At 40.7% G+C, this 14,665-nt stretch overlaps 1 protein-coding gene across 1 annotated transcript in view; it reads left to right on the top strand.

The window, feature by feature from the left end:
• The first annotated feature begins 3,861 nt into the window (after positions 1-3,861).
• The window catches only part of LOC140357038 (E3 ubiquitin-protein ligase HECW2-like), a 34,078-nt gene continuing 23,274 nt past the window's right edge, over positions 3,862-14,665 (top strand). The window contains exons 1-7 of the mRNA XM_072442013.1: positions 3,862-4,727; positions 8,296-8,403; positions 9,268-9,362; positions 11,148-11,223; positions 13,711-13,880; positions 13,977-14,119; positions 14,530-14,630. Of these exons, the coding sequence (XP_072298114.1) occupies positions 4,340-4,727; positions 8,296-8,403; positions 9,268-9,362; positions 11,148-11,223; positions 13,711-13,880; positions 13,977-14,119; positions 14,530-14,630 (1,081 nt within the window). The 5' untranslated portion in view covers positions 3,862-4,339. The remainder of the gene's footprint in view (positions 4,728-8,295; positions 8,404-9,267; positions 9,363-11,147; positions 11,224-13,710; positions 13,881-13,976; positions 14,120-14,529; positions 14,631-14,665) is intronic.

Here is a 14,665-nt window from a genome sequence, read left to right as displayed (position 1 = left end):
TTCCCCTGTCGACTGTAGCTAGATCCTTGAGTTTATCCGTGTTTTGTCCGTGTTTTGTCCGTTTTTGTCCGTTTTCCGTTGTTCCATTTACTTTTCGTCTTTTCCAGTGTGTCAAGTAGACTTCCGTTTTACCATCACTTCCGGTTACACAGGAAGTTACCAAAATAAAGCAAAAACCTTACCATAAAACATAAATGTGTCAAATTGACCTTTACAGCAATAAACCCCTATTTTCTGATTCTGATTATCTTCTAATTGCAATCCCAATACTTTGTATTTAGATGTTTTTTTCCCAAATTGCACAACTCTATTTGTGTCTCTTATGGTATAGTTGTGGTCGCCGTCATTGTCGTTGGGTTGCTTTTATTGGTTTAATCAGAGGATTAGATTGAGAAAAGGAGGCGGGGTTAACCGTTCATTGTGAAACATGTTCTCAACTCATGGTTTCAACTCGGATACTTGGCCCATTTTCAGTTTTTTTTGTCAATCTCTGTTTTGCTTTTGACCTTCTGTAGTGAAAGTTGACTGTCCGGACCCGGGCCCAGCTGTGGACTGAACGGAGCGCTAATGCCGGGATTAGGCTTCTGTCTCCCACAACCCCTCCTCATTCTCACATTTAATCTCACAGAGGCTGAAGGACGTTTACCTCCATATAACCTCACGTGTGTCGATATATGTGTGATTAGTTCAACACGTATGGTTGACGGTTTGTGCTACTGGTGGTCACAGATTTTAATTTGTCTGAGGGTTTTAGGTATTTGACAGAGCAGATTTGAGAGTGAGTGAGTGTGATTTAATTCATGGTGATTCGTGCAGATTGGAGAAGTACACATGGCATTCCACATGGACTCTTGTTTGTGTGAGTGAGGCTAGGATCAGCACTTAGGCCGCTGTAAAAGCAGATGTGAGGCTGTGGAGGAGGCGTAATGACACAGTAGTGTTTTTTAACCACACAGTTAAAGTACAGACTCTCTTCTCCTGTTCCCTAGTGAAACTGACTAGTGATACTGTGAAAAGTATAATATTATAGTAATAGTACTGACTTTCTATATTTGTATCACACAGTGTTCCAAATTATTATGCAAATTGTGTTTAAGTGTCATAAAGGTAATTTTTTTGTTTTCCAGTGAAACTCATGGATGGTACTGTGTCTCAGGACACTTTGGGTCAGTGAAATTAATCTCAGACATCTGTGCCAATCAGTTTGCCAGATAAGTTCAATTAAAGAAAAAAAGACTAAGGAGGAACACATAATCAAACAGACCGCCATTTCAAGCAATATGGGAACGAAAAAAGGATCTCTCTCTTATCAAAAGGCATGAAATAGTTGAATGGCTTGGACAAGGTATGAAAACCTTAGATAGTTCATGGAAACTTAAGCGTGATCATCATACTATTAAGAGATTTGTAGCTGATTCAGAGCAGACTTGGATTTTTGCAGATAAAGGCACATTGAGAGCAGCTGCCAAACCGCCATTAAAAAGTATCAAACGCGTATCTGAAGCTGCTGGTGTCTCTGAAGTCCTGCAAAAATCAAAATGTAGGATCTTCCAGAAGCTTACAGTTATGCATAAACCTTCTATTCGGCCTCCCTTAACCAGTGCTCACAAGCAGAAACAGCTCCAGTGGGCCCATATCCCAACAAGGCTGTGATGTCAGCAAGGGGGAGTCATGTTTTGGGCGGATTGGGGAGAGAGCTGATAGGCCTCTTTAGGGTCCCTGAAGGTGTGACAATGACCTCTGTAAAGTATCTGGGATTTTTTGACTGACAACTTTCAAAAATAAGAACCATGCTTTCCATAATAAAATAATCTTCATGTATAACGATGCACCATCTCCTACTGCAAGGAGATGCAGTAGGAGATGCAGTAGGAGATGCAGTAGGAGATGATACTCCTACTACTACTCTGTATCATTGCCTGCTATGGGCATAAAAGAAGAGAAACTTATGGTGTGGACCCCATCCCCCCTCTACCTCAACCCAATTGAAAACCTTTGGAGCATTCTCAAGCGAAATATCTATAAGGGCAGTTCACATCTAAATAGCTGCTCTGGGAGACAATTGTGACATCCTGCGAAGAAATTCAAGCTGAAACTCTCCACAAACTCACAAGTTCAATGGATGCAATAATTGTGAAGCCCCTATCAAATAAGGCCTCCTATTGACCTCCTAGGTTGAGATTCAACTTGACCCGTCAAGATGTTTTGATTGAAATAGCTTTTGACTGCAGTAAATATGACCTGGTAATGCTAATGACCATTTTCAGGTTTTAAAACAATACAACATGGTTTGAAACTCTGTTTTGGATAATAATTTGAAACATTGCATTTTAAGAAGAAGAAATAAGAATTTTCGAATTGTATTCTAAAGGTTGATGACTTGAAAATTATGATGACTGTCATTTATATTGACTATTTAGCAAAATCATAGATAAATATAATTTGCATAAGCATTTGGAATGCAGTGTATTATACATTATTTTACATTACATGAGAACCGAGATTAAGTTCAGTCATGGAGCTGCAGATATATGTACATATGTATGTGGTTACAGATATCAGAAGTGGTCACCTTGCACTGCAACCGATTAGACACATAAGCATATCTGGAACTGATAAATTGCCCACCTCTAATTTTGACCCAACTTTAGCTCAGATCAAATCTTAACTTAATTTGTACACAATTAAAGCAGTATCATAAATTGCAGCATAATGTAACTTATAATCACAAGTTATTTTGTGCCTAACTTCCTCACTCCTCGGCCCCCTGGGTGCGGTGATTCTGTGCACACAATTGTATCTGCGGGAGGGAAAGGAAACAGAAAAGTCCTTCATCAGCACTAGCATCAATACACAGATATTTGTGTGTAATGACCGGTCGCTATGGCAATGACATGCAAACCTTTGAGAGCAAACAGATCAGGTAGAAAATGAGCGCTTATATGTTTATGTTTCGACAACTTAGGAGGTGAAACATTGAAGTGCACCTTAACCTTGAAACCGATGGTTCCTTAAATACTGCCATCAAGCATAGTCCAGTTTATACTACAATTAGTTATATTCATTCTCATACCTGAAATTGTTTAAGTAGGTTATAACGTCCTCTGCAAAAACTAAAATTCTGCTCCCACGGATTCTTGGTAATATAAAACCTGCTTAGCTGTCTACAAACATGCTCTAAACTAGTTTCCAGATTTCGGTCTTCTCTCAGTCTCCTAGACGTGAATTGAAAATATAAAGAACAAATCTGAATACTATGTTATGTTTCAAGTCTATATGTGCACCTTTATGACCCTTCTGTTTCCTGTCTCTTTCAGATCATCCTCCAACCGGCTCCTCCTCCTCTTCCTCTTCATGGGACCCTAGAACTGCCCTTGTATGACCCTCTCCCATCCGGACACACAAGCACTCCAAGTCCCTGTCCTCCCTACCTTAACCTATTTCCCTTTTGTACATGATGGATAGTTTTTCCAAAGCCCCACACCTCAAAGCTTGAAAATGCACCGGAGAATCGAAGACTCATTGATGCCTTCTAGAAAAGGAAGACAGACGTAGGGAAACTCCAAAGTGCCTATCAGAAGGTGCTTTGAATGGCTCACTCATAGCATTTCACTCCTTCAACTGCATTTGTTTGTCTCATTAGGGGTTTTTGCATCGTAGGAACCTTTTTCAGTTCCTGGGACTTTTTTCGTTTTCAGTCCTCATTTGATGGACATTCGCACAAAGGAAGAACAAGGGACAAAGGCCACACTTTAGGGACTTTTTTTTTAGCTCAGGTTTTTTCCAGTCAGAGCAGTATTTGTTTGAGGTTTTTGTGCATGTTTACAGCGCTTAAAAGGAGCAAGATGATGGGAGGGGAAAAAAAGGATTTTGTTTGCCTAATCCGTCTTAATTATACAATTTAAGGTTCCACACTATACAGATGCAAATTTTAAGGCCAGTTAGACCCACTTTTAGCCACTGTCGCTGTGTGGACGGTCAGGGGGACTGGGTGGTTCCTCTGACTAAATAGGGACTAGGGGATTATAGGGACTTTGTTCTTGGTACTGTCATGTGCGAAAATGCCTATTATCACACACCCTGATCACAACATTAACCATATATTTTGTCTCGGATCCCTTGTTCCCTTTCTTCTCACTCCCTCTCTCTCTTGACCTCCACCATTCGTCCTTCCCTGGCCACGGCGGTCCTCTCCCCTCGTCCCCGCCCCCAGCCCACCTCCTCTGCCCCTTCGTCCCCCCATCACCACTACCACCACCACCATCATCACCACCACTCCCATCATCATCATCACCCCCACCCTCTCTCCTACTCCCCTCCCCCGCACGCAGCTTTAACCATGGCCACAGCTGCCACAGCCTCTTCCTCCTCTGCCGGATCATCGTCCTCGGCCAATGGGAGCGCCCGGGAGCACCTTCTGGCAGTGCGGCGCCGGAACCCTCACTCCAGACCTTACACCATTGGACCGGAAAACTTGCGCGGGCTGTCCACGTCGGCGGGCACCTTCACGCCCCCCTCCTCGCCCCTGCCTGCCGAGGTGCCCCAAGAGAGCACAGGGGTGGGGCTGCAGCGGGCCAACAGCGACACGGATTTGGTCACGTCCGATAGCCGCTCCTCACTGACGGCATCCACGCACCAGCTCAGTCTGGGGCAGGGGCATCTGGTCATCTTCTGGGACATCAAGGAGGAGGTAGATGCCACAGACTGGATCGGCTTATACCACATCGGTGAGCTTCTGTGGGGCTACAATGATTAATCGACAAATCATGAAAAGTTTTTCAACTAGTGATTGTTATCTGGACTATACAGACTCTCCGGCGGCACAGTGACACAGCGGTTAGCACTTAGTGGGTCACCCAAGTAGGTCCTGGGTTTGACTTCTGGCTGGCGTGGGGTCTTTCTGTGAGAATTTTGAATGTTCTCCCCATGTCTGCCTAGGGCGAGGACACTCCTGAAAAAGAGATCCATCCAAGAGTTAAATCTCAGTGGAACTTTCCTGGTTAAATAAAAGTCAATAAGACTCTAAAACACATATTAAAACGTAGTTTTATAACAAAGTATGAACAACAGTATAAACAATTTCTGAAACACTTGATTATCTAGCCTAATCGCAGACTAGTTGTAATTAAAATAATTGTTAGTTGTAGTCCTAGGCTAGGTTCACACTGCAGGATAAGATGCCCAATTCAGATTTTTTGTTTAAACCTGATTTTTTTTATGTGGTTGTTCACATTGCAAAAAAAGCGATTGCCGTTTGTGTTTGGTGTGAACGGAATGCACAAAAGAACACAACGCATGTTCACACGTCGCGTAGTGTTTAGGAAAGTAATATGGGGGCAGGTCACCGGCTGCGTCCGCTCCTTTAAAATATGTTCTTGGTTTCTTTAAATTTTGCACAAAGATTTTTTTTTAATTTCCACTGCCATTGCAGCCAGGAGCGCTTGCAATCTCCTCAAATACCGCCCGATTGCTGTATGAACCCTCTATTTTTGCCTGAATTGATTTTTCACCCCTTAAATTGATTAATTCACAAACTTATTCCTTCTTCCACTGACCCCTTTCTTTCGGCCCCTTCGTTTGCCATCTCTCGCCACTTTGACTCAGAATTAGAACGTTTATCCCTATTGATGATATAGGTTCATCGATCTGAGCGTTCAGACTGAAGTCGCATTCTAAAAGTACAGATACAGATCGGACTTATTTCCACATACAAAAGTGGCCTAGATTGGATATGAAAATGTGATGTGTGCTGTGAAAAAAGTCTGATACAAGTCACATAATGGGCAAAAAAATCAGATTGGTGTGAACGTAGCATTAGTAAATAAAGTACCTCCAGAATTGGGCTCAGAAATTCTCAAAAAAATTCTTCTTGATCACAATTCGAAAATTATAATGTATTTCTTCGACATGCTGTGACTCCACCAGGATTGTCTGGTTTACAATAAAAGTGTAAGGTTAAATAAAATATCCCAAATTGATTTTGTGATCGTTGATTATTGTGAGCGATTCAGTTATAATTTGGCCCTCTATCCCGTACTTAAATGTTTGTGTGATGAACTTTACACAACTACAATTTGCTCCATCTGAACTCTCCTTTTGCGTCATTGAAATTTTCCAAAACAACTTTTATCATTCTTTCATTTGAACCTCCAAGGTGCTCATGTATTGTTATTCAGTACAACTCCAATCCCCAACGTGTCTAATTATTGTTTATTTGTTTATACCCATCCTCATAGGAATAGGATAATGTTACAGAGGATGTTGCAGCATGTAACTCATCTTCTTGGTTGGAGCATTACTACATTAAACGCTAATGGATTGTGTGTGAGAGAGTGAGAGAAGGCAGCATGCTATTGGAATGAGAAGTGAACCTGACTCAAACATGTAAGCAGTATGAGTCTGTAATTTCTGTCATTTGTTGAGGAATGGATTTACAGAGCATTGTTTTGTCGCTTTTAATCTTTGTGTACGTGGATTGACTTCTGTGACATCAATTTAATAATGTTCCGTAGGAGAGCCGCTGTGTGCTAAACGTCCTGGTGCCCCCTGTTAAGATGTGAAAAGCAGATTTCACAGTGCTACAATGAATCGATGCTCTCACTGAGTGTTAGGGGCTGTTAGGACAATGTAGCTAATCTTAATGGTGATGATTATTGTGCTAGTAGATTATAATATGTGTATATATTTAAATCTTTAAAACCTTTCTAATAAATGACTTATTTTACATCTTTACGTTGCTTTTGACATAAAAAATACATTAAAAAATACTATAAATAATAACGATTTCCATCATCACCCAAACTGCCCTAGTGAGCAGGTACCACATACGGACAGGTTGTTGAGCAGCCAAACATCAGTGAAACATGATTCCTCCTCCTCCTCTCTGCTGCTACTCTGCTTTGTATCGACCCAGGCAGAGGGAGTTTCTGGGGCTGTACTCCCCAGAGGCAAGCCCTGTTTCCAGCCTGGCAGTCGGCCACGGTCCACACGGCTACACGAGCTTCATAACCTCCCGGTCCTGCCTGTCGATGTCACAGATGCCTGCTGCTTTAATTACAATATTGACTTGATCTTTTATTAAATGAGAGATTAACTAAATTTTTTGAGGTACTAATAAGTATGTAATTAAGTGTTTTAGTCAAGTGTTTAAGTGCTATTTATTATTTATTGCATCTCATCTTGTTTTGTTAAATATATAGCTTTTTGAAAGGGGTTTCCTGGGATGATCCTGCTCTAGAGTTATTGTGTCTGTGGTAAGAAGAAATTTGTTTTTTAAAAATGTTATATTATCGATATCGATAGTCATATACAGTATATGACTATAATTGGTAGTCGATAGGAGGCAGGTGTTGATGCGTCAGCTATTCCTTCGAACTGTGTGACCCACACAGTTCCAGTCACACAGCTCCAGTCACCTGTGACCCTTAACTGGAACCTGCAGTAGAAAATGAATGAATGAATGAATGAATGAATGACCTGTGTGACCGAGCTCAGAGCTGGACCATAGACTGTAGACATGTGTTACGCCGGGTGCTGCATTGATCTAAAAGGATGCAGGCCATTTGTCATGCTTTACACTGGACATCGCATTAATGTTTGATGGCCACAAACACCAGGGGACTGTGGTTTATGACCCCAGGCTATGTTTTCCCCAGGACCTGGTTCTCCACTTGTTCTCGTGTATCCTGCTCGTCCACAACAATACAAATACTGTTTAAATTATCTGATGGAAGTGGGGCTGGACTTTCCTTTACTTATGTTATCCAATTATCTACCCATCATTGTACTGATCAATGTCTGTTCATTAAGGTACAACAATAGCGAATTTGGGGTAATTTTATCGTCAATATGCAATAGGCAATACATATTGAAATTTAGATAATATGGTGAATGTTTTTTTGAGTGTATTGTTTACAGAAAAAGATCCAACAGAAAGAGCTCTTTAGTAAAAATATAAATTACACGCGTTCAGATATTTTTTAATACGGACATTTCACATGTGTCTGATACTTAAATCTCAACTAATATGTTTAAAGACATATTTTAACAGATTTCTGTTGGATGAATATACTATTGAATGACTATCTTTATCTGAATACTAAAAACATATCAAGATAGTTATTTTTGTCAACATATCACCCAACCCAAAGTGCAAATAGTACAATCTAAATCAAGATTACAATTATTTCTCCAATGAATAACAAAAATGGTCCACAGATATTTTTTCGTAAATGCGTGTTAGAATTGTAGCTGTCAAATCTATTGTGGCTAACTAAATTGTTTTGTGTTTTTCAGATGAGACGTGCGTCGCAAACGTATGGGACTCAAAGAACCGTGGCGTGAATGGCACCCAGAGGGGGCAGATTGTGTGGCGGCTGGAGCCAGGTCCCTACTTCATGGAGGGTGAGGGGGCCGCGCTGCCTCTGTGTTAATTGTGCACATGCATTTTTAATGTGAGAGATAAAAATAAGAGCAAGCAGCTGAGACAGAAAGGGGTTTAACCCATTTCTCAGAGCTCACAAAAACCTTAAATAGACACTGTGGACTGCCCTACTGTCCTATCTTTGTTTTTTGTTTCAATTACAATGCAAAGGTTTTAAAATTTTGTTAACTAGCTGAGCAAATATGCAATATGTGATGGTGTGAATATAAATCAAGGTTGTCTCCGTCAAGGTAGGCTATTTTGATCTACCGGTATATAATTATGTATATTTTGCACCATATAAGCAATATTATGTAATTGAAAGTCTCATGTATGTCATATATAAGAACTATTACATATTAGTATTTGTAATTTCTGGAGTTTACTGTCAAGTCAACAACTTCAATACCATACAAAAATCTGACTATATTTTTATGTCCGCAATATGATGAGATTATAATTATAATATACGTTCTAAAATGTACTACAAACTGTATCTACTATTACTATTATTACTGATGCACTTATTTTGTATAATTTTATCTCATAGTGTGTTTAAATGTGTTTTTATGTATTGGTTACTTTTATTGAATGTTTTATTTCAAACAGGGACCCCAACATTAACAGGGACCCATGAAAAATATATCTTTTCTCATTGGGTTTGAATTACTGTATGAAATGACAACCAATGGGATGTGTAAAAAAGAAAAGAAAAAATCTAATATTTAAAAATCCTTGACCTTGGAACATTGCACAATTGAATATATGTTTCAGTTTGATGTAATCCCTTTCTGTACATTTGACTGGATTGAAATGGAGATTAAACATGTATGCTCTGCCCACAGCGGAGACAAAGGTCTGCTTTAAGTACTACCATGGCGTCAGTGGAGCGCTGAGAGCCACCACACCTTGTATCACCGTCAAGAACCCAGGGGTAACGGTAAGTACTCCACCAACCTTTTAGTCAAGCCTCTTCTGTTACATTAGGTCACAAGCACTACTAGATTTATTGAACAAATTAGTAAATTAAACACACAATTATACAAGAGTAACGGGTTAGAAAAGTTGTGCGTGCTTTGTCAAGGTTTACAAACAGAATAGACTTAAAATGAGAGAAATTACATCTTCAACTCAAAATCTAGTCCAGAAAGACAGTTTCTTTTCCAAACATGTATTACCTATTACTATGAAACACCAGATGCCTAATATAAATAATACTATGTGCTTTTTGTACAATGACTGAAATGTCCCATATCGGACCGACTCTACATAGATGGGTAGATAACTTTATTAGTTGTCGACTGCTCATCATCAGGACAATTCATACAGTCAATAGAAGAAGAATTAACTGGGCATTTTAAACAATATAAAAATCCAATATAATGAAATTGAGTGGACAAGCTCATCACCATAATTCGTTTGCACATCTTGGCCTAATGTTCTAGACTTTTGGGTAATTTTTATACTAAATGTTCCCCTTCCTTTAGCCATGTGTTTCTTTGTCTCCCTGCCCCGTTTGTGCGTGTGTGTGTGCGTGTGTGTGTGCGTGTGTGCGTGTGTGTGTGCGTGCGTGTGTGCGTGTGTGCGTGGGGGTGTGTGGGTGTGTGTGTCCATGGGTGTGTGTGTGTGTGTGTGTCCATGGGTGTGTGTGTGTGTCCATGGGTGTGTGTGTCCATGTGTGTGTGTGTGCGTGTGTGTGTGCGTGCGTGTGCGTGTGTGTGCGTGCGAGTGTGTGCGTGTGTGTGCGTGTGTGTCCATGGGTGTGTGTGTGCGTGTGTGTGTGTGTGTGTGTGCGTGTGTGTGTGTGGGTGTGTGTGTGTGTGCGTGTGTGCGTGTGTGTGTGTGTGTGTGTGTGTGCGTGTGTGTCCATGGGTGTGTGTGTCCATGGGTGTGTGGGTGTGTGTGTGTGTTTGTGTGCGTGTGTTTGTGTGCGTGTGTTTGTGTGCGTGTGTTTGTGTGCGTGTGTTTGTGTCCGTGTGCGTGTGTGTGCGTGTGCGTGCGTGTGTGTCCATGGGTGTGTGTGTCCATGGGTGTGTGTGTGTGTTTGTGTGCGTGTGTTTGTGTGCGTGTGTTTGTGTGCGTGTGTTTGTGTGCGTGTGCGTGTGTGTGCGTGTGCGTGTGTGTCCATGGGTGTGTGTGTCCATGGGTGTGTGGGTGTGTGTGTGTGTTTGTGTGCGTGTGTTTGTGTGCGTGTGTTTGTGTGCGTGTGTTTGTGTGCGTGTGTTTGTGTGCGTGTGCGTGTGCGTGCGTGTGCGTGTGCGTGTGTGTGTGTGTGTACGATTTCATATGAAACTGCCACATCCCTAATCCTGCCATCTGATTGGTTTCCAGCAGCCAGTGATCAGATTATCAAGCGTAGATCCTCCCTCCTTATTCTACAGCCTAAATAAACACACATATCACATTCTGCTTGGGCACAGGTTGTTTACAAGGAAAGCCATATTTTTAAATGTAGAACCTATTTTTTAATTCACATTTTTAGAGCAGATATGTCTAAAGAGCTGCTATTTGAATGGATTTGAGTGAGTCTTTTCTGTTTTGGTGCAAACTTGCCTTTAAGAGTTTAGAGCAGGGATGCAGCACCAGGATGTCATTGGACTGTTGGCGACACAGAGTAAGATAGATGGACAGAATCCTAGCTTTAATCAAACTTTAGGAATGGGGTCTAATGTAAATGTAAATTTGAGGCATTCTTATGACATGACTTGTGTTGTTTTGTTTTCAGGTGGGCAGTGAAGGACAAGTGGAGGACCAATCAGAATCCGAACGCTGTCGGAAACTTGTCAGCTTCACTTTGTCAGGTAGGAGTGATTTTTTAATTGAATTTAAACAAAAACCTGATGTTTTCTATAATGTGCTATTATATTATTATCAACATGGCCTTGTTAGATCATGCCAGATATACATTTCATAAAGTATTACCAAAAAAGAGAACAACAATTTAACAATTACAAAATTACAAAAGAAATGGAAGTGGAAAATATATTGACAAAGTCATAATATTGCAATTAATTATATATTTTGAGTATATTGTGCACATGTAGATATCCAGGTGCTAAGCACCGTCCTCTGGCGGTCAGGAGGAATTAAATAGAACGAGAGTTACGTATGTCTATAAATAAAACTATTAAAAATTACTTCAATGTTCTGTGTAATCTCCCAAACACGGGAGAAAAGGGATGTTCTGCATCCCACATTTAGCACATTTCTGATGTATTAAAATATCAAGATATAATTTTTTGTCAATATTGCCAATCTATGATTTGAACTACTTATAAAACCTTTTTTTTATTTTAAATCTTTCAAATTGCAGGTAAATTGTGAAAACTGTGATCATGGTTTACTAGTATGTGTGCTGCTTAGGGCTGCAGCTATCGATTATTTTAGCAATCGATTAATCTATAGATTTTTTCTTCGATGAATCTGTTAATTTTTTTGTACAATCCGTAAACCATTTAAAAGCATATTAAATCGTTTTTTTTTAAATAAACGTTATAGTTCATTGTAATAAACAATTAACAAATTGAGTTTCTGCCAAAAAAAACACATTTTATTCTTACTTTCACGTAAGTTTGTCCCCAAAACAGCAACATTTCACTTCACCAGTCCAAGTGTTCTGTTTGAACATAAAGAATATATATAAAGGGCTAATTAACTTGTCACCAGACTGTTTGTAACAGTTACAGTTTGAATTCATGTGTGTTTCTGTCACATAACTTAAAATAAGACATTAGTTTGTAAAACATTGTGTGTGGGATACAGTGATGCCGGTGTTATGAGCGGTGGCTTTACATTTAGCGTTTTGTCACTTTACGGCATTGACTCCGTGTCATCGTGGACTTTCTGTTTCACATCACATTATTATAACACGGTCGCGGTCCTCCTGCTGTTTCCATAGATGTGTTGACCGCCGGGTTGGCCGTTTCAAGGCGCCGCAGACGACCGTGTGGCATGTTTGAAACGTACGAGTGTGACTGGGAAGCTGAGTGTGGGGCGAGTGTGGGGCGAGTGTGGAGCGGGTGTGGAGCGGGTGTGGAGCGGGGGTCCGCGGTGGCGCGGTGAGACGCGGGTGCTGGGGCCGGCGGCGCGCGGAACTAGTTGTGGTGGTTGCTCGCGGCACCGAGCTCTTTTACACAACAAAACTCTTCCCGGTCGCACCATGAGTCGCAATTGTGAGTTTAAAACACGCCGCTCTCTCTGTTGTGCTCCAGCTGCTTCAGGAAGAAGCTCCGTGGGAAACAAAAGCGCCACAAGTCGTTCCGTGTGCTCCGCGCGCCACAGATTCACGTGTTTTAATAAAATATGTAAATTAAACGAAGCATCGAATCAATAAATAATAATCAAAGCTTTTTAGTAATCGAATTATTCGATTAACTCGAATAATCGTTGCAGCCCTAGTGCTGCTTCAACAAAACTTATTGATTAGGCTACCCCAAATAAATTGTCTGTTTGCTGTAACCCAAGTCAACGTTTTTCAAGTGGCTCGGTCGGAAGGCAAATTCTTATTTTTTTTACTTTGAAGGCAAAAAAAAGATCCAAATTATGCAATTTTTTGAGTCGGAGTGACCACCAGGGGTCAGGCTTTAACAGTCAATGACGGAAAACGTCTATATCAACCCGATCGGGAGACTAAATCTCACGATTTTAAGATATTTCAATCGACCTTTTGTACGCTGCTATCCTTTATTTTGGTAGCGAAGGCGAGCGGGGGAACATGCGCCGCCATGTTTGTTGTGATGACGCTACTGGGCGCGTGTCAATCCCAGAATGCATTGCGTAAGACACCCTGACAGAGCCTGGCATGTCCTATGGACACTTGAGTGGCGCTGATGGAGGCGCACTATCTTTAAAAGGCAATTTGTCAACTTTAGCTCGTGGTCTGTTTCGTCACAGACGCATGTGGGGGAGTGATAATAAAGACGCACATTGCGTTGCACAGTACGTGGTGAGTCTGCGAATTAATTGAAAAATAAAATAATTTGACGTTTTTTCAATAAAATGCTGATAAAAAAAAATTCACGCTAGTTTCACACCGGGTCGGTCGGGTTACGGCAAAAATACATATTATTTTGCTCAGCCTTAGATTGGACTAGCCATTATTTAGCATGTATTCTTGCCATAGGGAAATTTGAAACAAAACGAAAATGATGATCAAAATACAACTACAATTATTTTTTATTCTCGACCAGTCGCAATTAGTTAATCAATTGTAGCAGCCCTTATGTTTACAATGTGTGTTTGTATTTGGGTTCAATTGGTTTTATTTCCTTTTCTTTTCACATACTCAGACATTGCAGCAGGTGGCTTGAAGAAAGGCATGTTCTTTAACCCTGACCCTTACCTGAAGATGTCCATCCTGCCTGGGAAGAGGAGCGGCCTGCCAAAGTTCACCCATCATGGCCAGGAGAGACGATCCTCCATCATCCCTAACACCATCAACCCTGTGTGGCACGGAGAGGTCAGTACAATTAACAAATCACAATCTAGTTTTATTGTTTTACCATTCATCAAATTCACAATGCTTTCAATCAATGTGTTTTGTTTTTTTCCGTAGAAGTACACCTTTGTTGCACTAATGACGGATGTACTGGAAATCGAAGTGAAGGATAAGTTTTCTAAAAGCCGACCAATTATAAAGAGATTCCTGGGCCAGCTGATTATCCCTGTTCAAAGGCTTCTGGATGGACCAGCTGCAGAGTATGCCTTTTTATAAAGTTTAGGTTGTTTTTTTTGTTGTTGTTTTGTTTCAAAATAACAAGAATAAGATGGAAAGTGAAAAGGGTTAAATTAATTGCCCTTTAAAAGGATTGGCTCAACTTGGAATGATCAATATAAATCAATATAGTCCAATCAGCATATGGTTGGCTAACTATTGATCTGCAAGGCCGGGCAATGCCTGCTACAGTTTGTTTTGTTCAGCACATTTCTTCTGCAAACTAATTTCAGGGTTAAACATGTTTGTATAGGATATTGAATATTTGTAGGTGGGATTTAGTGAGGCCTAGTTAGTTACCCATTGTGGCCCTCAGAGGCAACTGTTGTTGTGATTTTGGGCCTTACAAAAATAAATTGATTTGATTTGATTTGATTTGTATTGTTTTGTGCAGTGATCATCCAGTCACTTACAGCCTGTGTCGCCGCCTGCCCACGGACCATGTGAGCGGTCAGCTGAACTTCAAAGTGTCCCTCACCTCCACTGGACAAGAAGGTTTGTCTCCTGTTCATGGATAACTTTAATGCTTT

This window comes from Eucyclogobius newberryi, unplaced genomic scaffold (assembly GCF_026437365.1).
Source record: "Eucyclogobius newberryi isolate DKJ021-1_F unplaced genomic scaffold, fEucNew1.0.hap1 SCAF_122, whole genome shotgun sequence".
Classification (NCBI taxonomy): domain Eukaryota; kingdom Metazoa; phylum Chordata; class Actinopteri; order Gobiiformes; family Gobiidae; genus Eucyclogobius; species Eucyclogobius newberryi.
Note: the sequence above shows the minus strand (reverse complement) of the source record. Positions and strands in the feature narration are given on the sequence as shown.